This window comes from Suricata suricatta, chromosome 17, assembly GCF_006229205.1.
Source record: "Suricata suricatta isolate VVHF042 chromosome 17, meerkat_22Aug2017_6uvM2_HiC, whole genome shotgun sequence".
NCBI classification, from domain to species: Eukaryota; Metazoa; Chordata; class Mammalia; order Carnivora; family Herpestidae; genus Suricata; species Suricata suricatta.
In genome coordinates, this window is record NC_043716.1 from 25,162,208 (window position 1) to 25,174,773 (window position 12,566).

Genomic DNA, 12,566 nt, shown 5'->3' on the forward strand with positions numbered 1-12,566 from the left:
TTATAGAGGGAAGTGTTCCTACATTTGGGAAGTACAGGTACTTAGGTGTAATGGGGCATCGTGTCTGTAGCTTATTCTCAAATGGTTCAGAAAAAGACCAATGATAATGAATGTATACATCTAGAAAGGGTGATGGAACAAACACATACAGTTTGGGAACTTAGTGAGAGAGTTCTTTGTATTGTACATACAAACTCTTCAATAAGTCTCAAATTACTTCAAAAAAAGTTTTAAGTGTTGATGTATTCAAAATAACAGATTTATAACTAGTGCTAATCAAACAGATCATTACAATACCTGTTTGGACTTCCTCAGGGGATGTTGGTGGTGTAAGAGTAACCGAAGACATAGCAGGATCTCTTGTGGAAGCAGGCACTTGGTGGACACCCAAGCAAGAAGCTGAACAATGAGTGGACCCCACAGAGCTAGGAGTGGGAATGTCTGACTGAGGGACTAGAACAAAGCATGCTGGATAGATCATTCGAACGCCAGCTGAAAGGCAAAAATAATTGATTTTCTTACCCATTACTGTATTGGAATTAGTTTTACTCAAAAGTACCATAATGGAAAAAGACATATAATATGATCACAAAAAGTTTAAATACAATTTAAAAATATTTAATATATTTTTATAAATATATGACCCTTTTAGCATACAGTTTTTCTGGAAGAAATCAGGAAAAGCTCTTGATACCTTCAATGGTTACCTTCAGTGAGAAACTTCGAAGAAAGCAGCTTTCTCTTGTCATTTCTGGATTTTCTAACCATGAGTGTGTGTTACTTTTAAATCTTTATTTGCAAATAAGACAAATTATAATGTGTATTACTTTTAAAGCATTTTTAAGTTTAAAAAAAGGTAATGTGGACACTCAATTATGAACCAGGGGTACATGGATGGCTTACTCGATTAAGCTTCCAACTTCGGTTCAGGTCATGATCTCATGGTTCATGAGTTCAAGCCCCACGTTGGCTTCTGCACGGACAGCACAGAGCCTTCTTTGGATTCTCTATCTCCCTCTCTCTGTACCTCCCCTACTTGCTCTCTCTCAAAAATAAATATTGAGAAAACAAGAATTATGGGCCATCTTCTGCTTTCTTCTTTATATATCTCTTTTTATGAAAACCTAATATATGTTTGTGCTTTGTTTCTGATTTTGTAACAACTACTCTGGTACAAATGTATTTACTGAAATGCAATAAAGATATTCTTTTTATTTTAAAAAGCTCAAATGAGGCAATCTTCATATACATAACATTACCATATTCCATTAAACACTGTTGCAGATTCTAATACTAATTATCTGCTCAATTATACATTCCTAACAACCTCCCATCTTCACCCCATTGTTAGACTTGGCTGTGTGCCCTGCATGTGATATAGACCAGATCTCAACAGAAGCTTTAAATGTGCTGGCAAGATCAGTGCAGTCTCTCTTTTTTATGTCCTTTGCCTCAAGATTAGCATGTCCCAACTATAGTTTACTTTGTTAATCTGGGTCCCTGATTAAGAAGACACAGAGAAGAGCCCATGTGAAAAGAGCGGACCTGGGCAGAGCAAATCAAAGCCACAAGCTCTTTAGGTATATCTTCTACATTTTAAAAGTTATCAGAGTCAACTGTTTTAAGAAATGTTAAAATACTACATAACAAAGGTTGTCAACTTTCCAGCTTCCAAATGTTATTTATTCACAATTATTTTCTTCTCACCTTTAGCAAGCTTACCTCTAGGTGCATATGTTTCCTTGCCACAATGACTTTGGCATGGCAAAGTGACTAGTTCTGTCTAATGGAGTGTAAGGAAATGTAACATATATCCTAGCAGAAGCTTTAAATACACACATGGTTACACTCAGTCCTTATTATTCCTCTGTTCTTATAAGAACACCATGTCCCACATACTGGGTACTCATTGAACCTAAATTGCAGAATAAGATACAAGAAGCCAAACCACAACCAAGCTGCAGCCTTTACGTACAAAATGTGAGGAGAAAATAAAGGAGAAATAAATGTTTAATGCTGAAAGCCACTGAGGGATTAGACTTGTTCATTATTCAACAAAATCTAATATATTCAGTCTTATATTTCCCCCTTAGAATTAATATTCAGAATCCATACCAACAAGAACTTCTACTGCAGCTAAAGAATCATCTTCCCAATCCATATCTTCCTGTTTTTCTTCAGACATCTCCTTTAAGCAAGATGAGATAGGATAGAATTGTTTCCATTCACCAATCAATTTTTTTGTAGCTGAATCAGACATCTTGAATGCTTGTCCTGTGAGTGTGCCATTTAGTCCAAATGGGCTTAAGATTACTAGAAACCCAAGAGACATGAAGTAAGTAACTAAAGACTGTTACATCAAATAAGATCACACCGAACAGTCTGACAAGTAATTATGCAATTCTAAGAAAGAAGAGGAAACCAAAATGATCATTCCAGAGAAAAATCAATTTATTATACATCATTATTGTGATGATAAAACACAATACTGAATATTATAAAATCTTAAAATTCTGTTCACTCAAAAATCTCACATGTCTAGAATTTCAACATGAGCAGGGGATACATGTATATCTTTCAACTTCTCTTGATTTCCAATAAGAAAAAGCAATTTGAAAAATAAACTGTGTGTGTGTATGTATGTATTTGTGTTATATGTGTGTTTGTGTATACTTACTATGTACTGCCATGTAAATTTTTAAAAAGCAAATACTAGGCTCAGAATTAAAACAAGAACATGCTGCCAGTCCTTAAAAGTAAATCACCAATCTCGTATAAATATTTATTAAAGTCCTTGTTTACCAATGTTAAAAATGGCTTATGTGACTGCACACAAAAGATGACTCTGAAAACATGAACATGTGTATCTGCTAAATGCTATTTAAAAGAACACTTTAAAATACACTATCGTTCATGTACAAGAATTTTTTAAAATAGTATTTGTATTAAAAACATTTCATTTACTAAAACTCTAATAGGGAAGAAGAAATTAAACTACATTAGAATTATCACTAGGCTAAACATCTGGGGAAATCTCATTAATTCCAAAATTTAAGATTACCAATTGCAAGAATAATTTTCCTAAGACAAATGAAATATCTAAGCCAATAAAATAATCTACCTTGAAATGGGCTATTAGACTGCTGAGCAAGGGTGATATGCTCTTCACTAAGAAGGTATACAGGTTGATGTTGGTTAATTTCCACACTGGTACAAACATTGCTGTCTCCATGCAAGAAAAAGGTGAAAGAGCAGGACAAGTGTTCACTAATAAAGAAGAAAAAGTTATATTTTAGTGATGATTAATAGCCAAAAAAATAAGTTAACTTGCTTTTCTTTATTAATAAGTTATATTATAAAAATGCACATTCTCTTTAACCTAGAAATTCTACTTCATCATCTGAAGGGGAGAAAAAAATAACAACAACAACAACAACAAAAATCACAGACAGGAGGCAAGATTTAGTTTTAAGAAATATTCTTCACAGCACTATTTATAGTAGAAAAAGCTATAAATAAAGGAATCAGTAAACAAGTTAGGTATACTACACATACCATTATAATATAGCCACCAAAATAAGTATAGGTGGAGTAAAAGGGGAGTGAGTTTAATGGAAAGTGGAGGCTACCAAAATGGTATAATCTCAAAAGAACGAAAGGTTCCCTTGGTGAAAAAAAAAATGTAGGTGTACAATAGAATTAAGGATGACCTAATTTTTACTTTTGTTATTTTTTCTCTTTTATATAAGAAATTAAATACAGCTATATTTTCTCATTTTAATATCTGAAATTGGGCTGCATACCATTCGTCAAGCATTTAATGTACTGCCCTCTCCTGAGCCCCAATGATAACGTATTTTAAAGCAATGATGGGTCTTACAATTGAAGGCATCCTAGAATTAAAGTTGTATGCAGAGTATCTTATGAAATTTAGATATGGCTGGGAAAATGAAAGTTCCCAAGAGGAAAGCAAATGTATCCTTATGATAAAATTTAGGAAGGACAAATGGCACAGGAGACTGTACATTAAGAATCCACTTTTCTTATTTCTTCTCCACACATTTATCTTACGATTTGTTTTAAAGAGCCAGTTCTTTAAAATATAACCCATTAATAAACTCAAAACCTGCTAAACATATTTATAAGCCCTCTTGAATTATTTTTGGACAAGTCAAGGACACAATAAATTAAGTTATAGTTAAAGTAATAATATAGCTAACAAAAGTGGGAAAATAAAAAGTCAGAAAGCAAAGAGTAACACAGAGCTGAGAAGTTCTTCATTTTATATATCTATATCTATCTATCTATCTATCTATCTGTCTATCTATCTATCTATCTATATATCAGGGAAGCAAAAGATTGAAGCTGACAGAAATATCAAGAAACTGAAACTTAAGCATATCACTCAAGTTAAAAAGATAACCAACAGAAAAACTGACAAAAATATAACTAATAAAGCAAATAATCTTTCCTGGTAAAGAATCAACAGATTCTGTCTAAAGTTGGTTAATCAAGGCCTAGAGGAATGAGCAACTCTACAATTATGGCAGTATCCACCAGAAGCAGTAAGTAAAAAAAGTTAAAACACGAAAAATAGAAAACTAAACCTGCTTACTTCTAGGGAATGGGACTAGAGCAATTAAACAACTATCTTTACATTTCCGAAATTCCTATACCATTCTGTACTGTTTAAATCATATTACCTTTACCTTCTTAAAAATTATTCTATAATCAACGATTACTGTATCTTTCCCCACCCCAGTAGTTTCTGTTGCTTATTTTTAAGAAAACATGTTTATTTTTGGAATAACTCTAAATTTACAGAAAAGTTGCAAAGGTATCACAGAGAGCTCCCATATACCCTTTACCCAGTTTGCCCTAAAGTTAAACATTTTACATAATCATGCTACATCTGTCAAACAAGTAATTAACACTGGCATATTAATTCCAGTCTTTATTTGGATTTCACTAGATTTTCCACTTATGGCATTTTTCTCTTTCAAGATCCACTCTATGATACCACACTGCATTTAACTCGCCTCCCCCATCTTACTGAGACATTACTGATAAAGCCAGTTGTTTTTTTTTTAACAGGAAATAAAATTACCTGAACTATTTTAATAAATATATTAAGCTTAATTCTCATCTGACTGAAAGATTAATCCTACTGGAACAGGTACTGGCTAATTACAAAGGCTATAGACATTTACTTTGGAATCACAATAAAATCAATCACCAAAATAACGACTTATTTAATAACTTTGAGTACTGCCCATCCAAAAGCAAACCACTGCTAACGCCAATTTAAAGTAATCTCAATTTTAGGGTGCCTGGGTGGCTCAGTAATTTGGGCATCTGACTTCATGATCTCACCATTCCTGAGTTTGAGCCCCACATAGGGCTTGGCACTGACAGCTCAGAGCCTGGAGCCCGTTTCAGATTCTGTGTCTCCCTCTCTCGCTGCCCCTCCCTTGCTCATGTTCTCTCTCTCTCTCCCTCTCTCAAAAATAAATAAAATTTAAAAATATTTTTTAATGAAGTAAAATAAACTCAATTATATTATTGCTATCCAGCACTATACTATTTTCCAGGAGTGGTAAGGTACCTATACTGTAAAACAAACAACAAACCTACCACACACAAACTTAACTCCAAATGCTTAAAGCAAAACATATACACACATCCACATTCAAAAGAACTCTGCATTAAACTTAGTTAACTATTCAAATCTAAATGCAATATATACTAAGCTACTGAGTGAAAGTATTATTCCTTTATTCAACAAATATTTTATGGCTAAGCACATGGCACTATGCTAAGCATACATTAAATTACAGTCACGGTAAGTACTATAAAAAACAGGTACAGGATGTTATGAGAAGGTCTTAAGACCTAGATAATGAAAATAAACCTTAATTCCTAAGCAGAAAAGAATCAACTTTGTACCCTGGGTAACAACATAAAAGTTATTCTTATGTTTCATGGTATATTACATCATGGTACCTATTTCTTCTCCAAACTCATCTCTTTACTAGTCTTCCTTTAATACTTTCCCTTCTCCCTCAGCTGCAGTTCCTTAAATATACCAGGCCTTTGTACCTACTGTTACTCAACCTGAAACACTCTACATACCTATATTCATCTTCATTAGATGTTTTGTTCAGATATTTCCTAAGTACAATCTTCACTGATCATCCTACTTTAAATTGACCCACAATTCCTCCTCTGGGATTGGTTTGTATGGCTAAATACTCACAATTTAATGTGTTAGAGAGTTTATTTCTTATACTCGTTCCAGAATGTAAGCTCTATTGAAGGAAGAATTTGTCTTTGTTCAATGCTGCATCCTCATCTTTCAGAACAGGTCCTTAACACAAAGTAGGTATGCACTAAATATTGTACGATAAATTCTGTATCTGAGCACTTATTTCTTTTTTAAAATTATTTATTTTGAGGGAACATGTGCATGCAAGGGAGAGGCAAAGAAAGAGAGAATCATAAGCAGGTTCCACACTGTCAGCTCAGAGCCCAACACAGGGCTTCAACTCACAAACCAGAAGACCCTGACCTGAACGGAAATGACGAGTCAGAAGCTTAACAGACTGAGATAGCCAGGCACCCTCTGAATTACTTATTTCTAATCAAACATTCCTTTTCTTATCAAGTTTGTAGCTATATAGGTGTCCAAGCCAGAAATGTAAATCACCCTAAACTTTTCTTTTTTCCTAAACTCCCTATAACTAATCCATCAGCAATTCCTACTGATTTTAGGTCTTTAAGTATCTATGATTTGTCAATTCTTTTTAAGGTCTGAATAACTATTAAAATCTCTAATTTATCTTCTTGCTTTTCACTGCTGCCAGCGATCTTTCTAAAAATTAATTCTGATCATGTAACTGGTAGCTCAAAACTAATGGCTCCCCAATGCCTTAAGGACTGAAAAAACAACAACAAAAACCTTAGCACAGCACTTCAGTTGTCTTCAGAATCCGATCCTTGCCTAACTCTCCAGGCAGAGGTATTTAATCCATTAAGAACCCCTCCTTTGTGTACCACAAATTCCTCCCCACTTCTTAATCATTCTCCAACACTCCTTTAAACATCATCGCTGTGTTCCATTATAGTCTATGCTTACCACAGTATTTATTATAACACTATTATTTATTTAACTAACTGAACTCCCTGCCAGATTATAAATTCCTTGATAAAAAAAATTATAACTTTAATATTGGTAGAAAGCTGAGTTATTCTTCACCCTCTTTCATTTCTTTAATCATGGTAAAAAACAAAAACAAAATTTATCATCTTAACCATTTTTAGGTGTTCTGTTCAGCAATGTTAAATATATTTATATCATTTTGAAATAGATCTCCAGAACTTTTATCATGTAAATCTGGAATTACACCCATTAGACACCAATTCCCTCTTTTTACATCATGACAGGCCCTGGCAACCACCATTCTACTTTCTGCTTCTACAAATTTGACTATTTTTTTTTTCTTTTTTTAAGTAGGCTCCACATCAGTGTGAAGCCCAATGCGGGGCTTGAACTCATAACCCTGAGATTAAGACCTGAGCTGAGATCAAGAGCTGGACGCTAGGGGCGCCTGGGTGGCTCAGTTAGTTAAGGTTAAGACTTCAGTGCAGGTCATGATCTCACAATTCATGGGTTCGAGCCCCTGCACTGGCTAGCTCAGAGCCTGCAGCCTGTCTTGGGTATTCTGTGTCTGCCTCTCTCTCTGACCCTCCCCTGTTTGCGCGCTCTCTCTCTCTCTCTCTCTCTCTCTCAAAAATAAATAAAACATAAAAAAAAAATAAAGAGTTAGATGCTTAACCAAGTAAGCCACCCAGTCACCCAGAATCTGACTATTTTAGATCTATCTCACTTAAGTAGACTCATATGGTTTTTGTCTTTGTGACTGGCTTTTTTCAATTAGCATAATATCCTGAAGGTTGATCCATGGCATAGCATATGACAAAATTTGTTTGCTTTTATATGGTGAATAAAAATCCACTGTGCACATAACACATTTTGCTTAACCATTCATCCATCAACGGGCATTTAGGTATTTTCTACCTCTTGGTTACAGGGAATAGTACTGCTATGAATATGGGTGTGCAAATCTCTTCAAGATCCTGCTTTCCTGTAGTCATCAAGATAGTATGGTACTGGCACAAAAACATACACATAGATCAATGGAACACAACAGAAAACCCAGATATGGACCCACAACTATATGGCCAACTATTCTTTGACAAAGCAGAAAAGAATATCCAATGGAAAAAGTCTCTTCAACAAAAGGCGTTGAGATAACTGGGCAACAACATACAGAAAAATGAAAGTGGATCGCTTTTTTTTTAAATTTTTTAAAACATTTTATTTATTTTTGATAGAGAGAGAGAGAGAGAGAGACAGCATGAGCAGGGGAGGGTCAGAGAGAGAGGGAGACACAGAATTCAAAGACAAGCTCCAGGCTCTGAGCTAGCTGTCAGCACTGAGCCCAACGCGGGGGTTCAACCCCTGAACTGTGAGATCATGACCTGAGCCGAAGGTGGACGCTCAACCGACTGAGCCACCCAAGTGCCCTGAAAGTGGACCACTTTTCTTATACCATACATAAAAATTCAAAACAGGTGAAAGATCTAAATATGAAACAGGAAACCATCAAAATCCTAGAGGAGAACACAGGCAGCAACCTCTTTGACAATGGCCATACCATTTCTTACTACACCCATCTACAGAGACAAGTGACACAAAAGCAAAAATAAACTACTGGGACTTCATCAAGATAAAAAAGCTTTTTGCACAGCAAAGCAATCAACAAAACTAAAAGGTAACCTTACGGAAGGGGAGGAGGAATGGGAGGAGATATTCAGAATGGGAGGAGATATTCACAAACATTATACTGGATAAAGGGTTAGTATCTAAAATCTATAAAGAGCTTATCAAACTCAATACCTGCAAAAACAAATAATCCAGGTAAGAAATGGGCAGAACAGGGCACTTGGGTGGCTTAGTTGTTAAGTATCTGGCTTTGGCTCAGGTTCATGAGTTCGAGTCCCACATCAGATGAGTTTGAGCCTCACTTTAGGTGAGCCCTTCTTCTCTCTCTGCCCGCCCCCCAGGACTCTTTCTCTCTCTGCCCCTCAGTCACTTGTGCTCTCTCAAAAAAAAAAAAGGGGGGTGGGCAGAACACATGAACAGACATAAAAGACATACAGATGGCTAACAGACACATGAAAAGGTGCTCAATATCACTCATCATCAGTGAAATACAAATCAAAACTATAATGAGCATCATTTCACACCTGTCAGAGTAGCTAAAATCAACAGCATAGGAAACAACGGATGTTGGCAAGGATGCAGAGAAAGGCAATCCCCCCTTACACTATTGGTGAGAATGCATACTGGCATAGCCACTCTGGAAAACAGTGGAGGTTCCTCAAAGGGTTAAAAATAGAACTATCCTACAACCTAGCAATGGCACTAATAGGTATTTACCCAAAGGACACAAAAATATTAATTTGGAAGACACGCCCCAATGTTTACAGCAGTGTTATCAACAACAGCCAAACTATGCAAAGAGCCCAATATCCATCTACTGATGAACGGATAAAGATATGGTTCATACATATATACAATGGAGTATTACTGAGCCATAAAAAATGAAATCTTGCCATTTACAATGATGTGGATGGAGTTAGAGTGTGTTATGCTAAGTGAACTAAGAAGTCAGTCAGTGAAAGACAAAATACCATATGATTTCACTCATATGCAGAATTTAAGAAACAAAACAGGTGAACATAGTAGGGGAAAAGAGAGGCAAAACAGAAAACAAACTCTTAGCTACAGAGAACAAACTGAGGGTTGCTGGAGAGGAGGTGGGTGGGGAGATGAGCTAAATGGCTGATGGGTATTAAAGAGGGCACATCATGATGAGCACAGGATATTATATGTAAGTGAGAAATCACAAAATTATACTCCTGAAATAAATATTACACTATATCTTACTAGAATTTAAATAAAATCTTGAAAATGGAAAACAAAAGAGAAACAAAAAAGATCCTGCTTTCAAACATCTTAGAAGTGGGATACTGGATTATACAGTAGTTATTTTTTTAATTTTTTGAGAAACCTCTGTAAGGTTTTCCATAGCAGCTGTTGCATTTTACAATCCCACTAACAATGCACCAAGGGTTCCTGTTTCTCTATCCTCACTAATGTTTGCCATTTTTCTTTTTTCTTACAGTAGCCATCCTAGCAGATGTGAGGTGATATTTCATTGTGGTTTTGACTTGCATTTCTTTCATTTGTGATGTTGACCTTTTTTTTTTAATATGCTTATTTGCCATCTGTCTTTGAAGAAATGTTTTTTCAAGTTTTGTGCCCATTTTTAAATTGGGTTACTTGACTTTTTGTTGTTAAGTTGTAGTTCTTTATACATGCTGGGTATTAACGCCTTATTTATGATTTGCAAACATTTTCTCCCAATCCATAAATTGCCCTTTCCCTGATTATGTCCTCTGAGGCATAAAGGTATTTAAGTTTGATATAGTTCTAGTTGTCTATATTTGCTTTTGTTGCCTATGCTTTTGATATCATAACCAAGAAATTAGCAAATCTGAAAGTCAAAGCTTTCTCCCTATTTTCTTCTACAAGTTTTTATTGTTTTAGGTCTTATTTAGGTTTTGAATCCCTTGAGTTCATTTTTGGACACAGTGTAAGATAAAGGCCAACTTCATTCTTTTACATGTGGATACTGCGTTTTCCAACAGCATTTATTGAAGAGATTGTGTTTTCCCCCACTGAGTGTTACTGTCACCCTTGTCAAAATTTCTGGATTTTCTAGTCCATTGATTTACATTTCTGTGTGCTAGTACCATATTGTTTGTTTGGTTTTGGTTTTAATTTTTTGTTTTTAACGTTTATTTATTTTTGAGACAGAGCATGGGCCAAGGAGGGGCAGAGAGGGAGGGAAACACAGAATCCAAAGCAGGCTCCAGACTCCGAGCTCTCAGCCCAGAGCCCGACACGGATTTCAAACCCACAGAGATCATGACCTGAGCTGAAGTCAGATGCTTAACCGACTGAGCCACCCAGGCACCCCAGTACCACACTGTTCTGTAGTATGTTTTGCTCACCCTCTTTTTTTTTTTGTTTTTAAAGATTTAATTTTTAAGTAATCTTTAAACCCAACATGAGGCTCAAACTCACCACCACAAGATCAAGAGTCGCATGCCTCACCAACTAAGCCACCAGGCATCCCAGTCACCCTCTTTTATACAGGCTCTTTGGTGTAACATTATAGTTACTCCCATTAGAGGTGAACTATACTCCCCCAACCTGGACTCAGGCTTGCTTTGTACTTGCTTTGGCCAATCAGGAGCTTTAAACATTCATATACAGTCTGGATTGCCCTCTAGTGCTTCTTTCATCGCCATGAGAATTGTATAAAATGTATCTACCCAACTACAGTTCACAGTGTGGACTAGATTGGCTAACCCCTAGCTGAGGGGCAGACACATTAATGAAAACACAGAACTGTGTTATGCCTCCATGTTTTGGGGATGGTTTGTTACACAGCAATGGTCAGTACATCAATTGGAACCAAAGGTGAGGCGCTACTATGACAGAAATCTAAATATGTGGCACTGGCTTTAAGGTCAGATTAGCAAGTAACAGGACACTGAAAAGTGAGGAGGAAATTATAGGGGGCGGGGAAAATGGTGACCCATACTATGTAATGGAGAAATACATCATAGAACTGTTGCCTGAAATAATCTAGAGACAGAAAATGTACCTAATGAATTTACAGAGTAGGGAGAACAGATGACGTCAAAATGTAATTTGATTATTACCAGCTATACTTCATAAGGTACTAAAAGACAGAGATAAACTCAGGAAAAAAAACTTGATGGTTTAAAAACATAATTTACAGAGAATACAGACAACTCAGAAACTGTAGGCTAGAAAATAAAACTATTTCTCAACAAAGTGATGGTGTGGCCTATATATAACACAGCTTCAAGGAAAAGACCAGATAAAGAGTATGATTCTAATACCCTTTGTTAAAAATACAGGATTCTTGATACCAGTTGAAACTTTAGGATTTTCAAATATTTACTCCTAGGCCTCAATACATTTTTCTCAAAGAAGGTATCTAAAGTAAACAAGTATATATGCAATATTTTGCTACTATATGTGGGAATACATATATAGCCATATTTGTACTTTTCTTTCTTTGAATGTCCTCTTTTTTGACACAGTTCTTCTATAACTGTTAAGGTTGAGTAACAGCATATAATTTCTAAATAGCATTTTCATCTTAGCCAACCAGTAATGTTTAATTTCTGAGAGACTGGCCCATTTTATGTATTGGCCTAAAACAGGAAGAGAACAATTTTCAAAGCATTTCTCTCTCTAAACAATAAAAAAGGAGATGACAATTTAAAACAAGACAAAATGCTAAAAAAAAAAATCTTTAGAATTCATATTCAACTGGTTAGAGTGACTATATATTTTTGACCATTATGAGGTTTTCTGTTTTTGGGTTTTTCGTTTTTAA

The 12,566-nt window shown here is 35.5% G+C and overlaps 1 protein-coding gene across 1 annotated transcript in view; it reads right to left on the reverse strand.

The window, feature by feature from the left end:
- Window positions 1–12,566, reverse strand: part of MED13 (mediator complex subunit 13) — a 112,316-nt gene that overhangs the window by 76,513 nt on the left and 23,237 nt on the right. The window contains exons 4-6 of the mRNA XM_029926723.1: window positions 3,122–3,267; window positions 2,116–2,313; window positions 298–492 (exon numbers count right to left, since the gene is read on the reverse strand). Of these exons, the coding sequence (XP_029782583.1) occupies window positions 298–492; window positions 2,116–2,313; window positions 3,122–3,267 (539 nt within the window). The remainder of the gene's footprint in view (window positions 1–297; window positions 493–2,115; window positions 2,314–3,121; window positions 3,268–12,566) is intronic.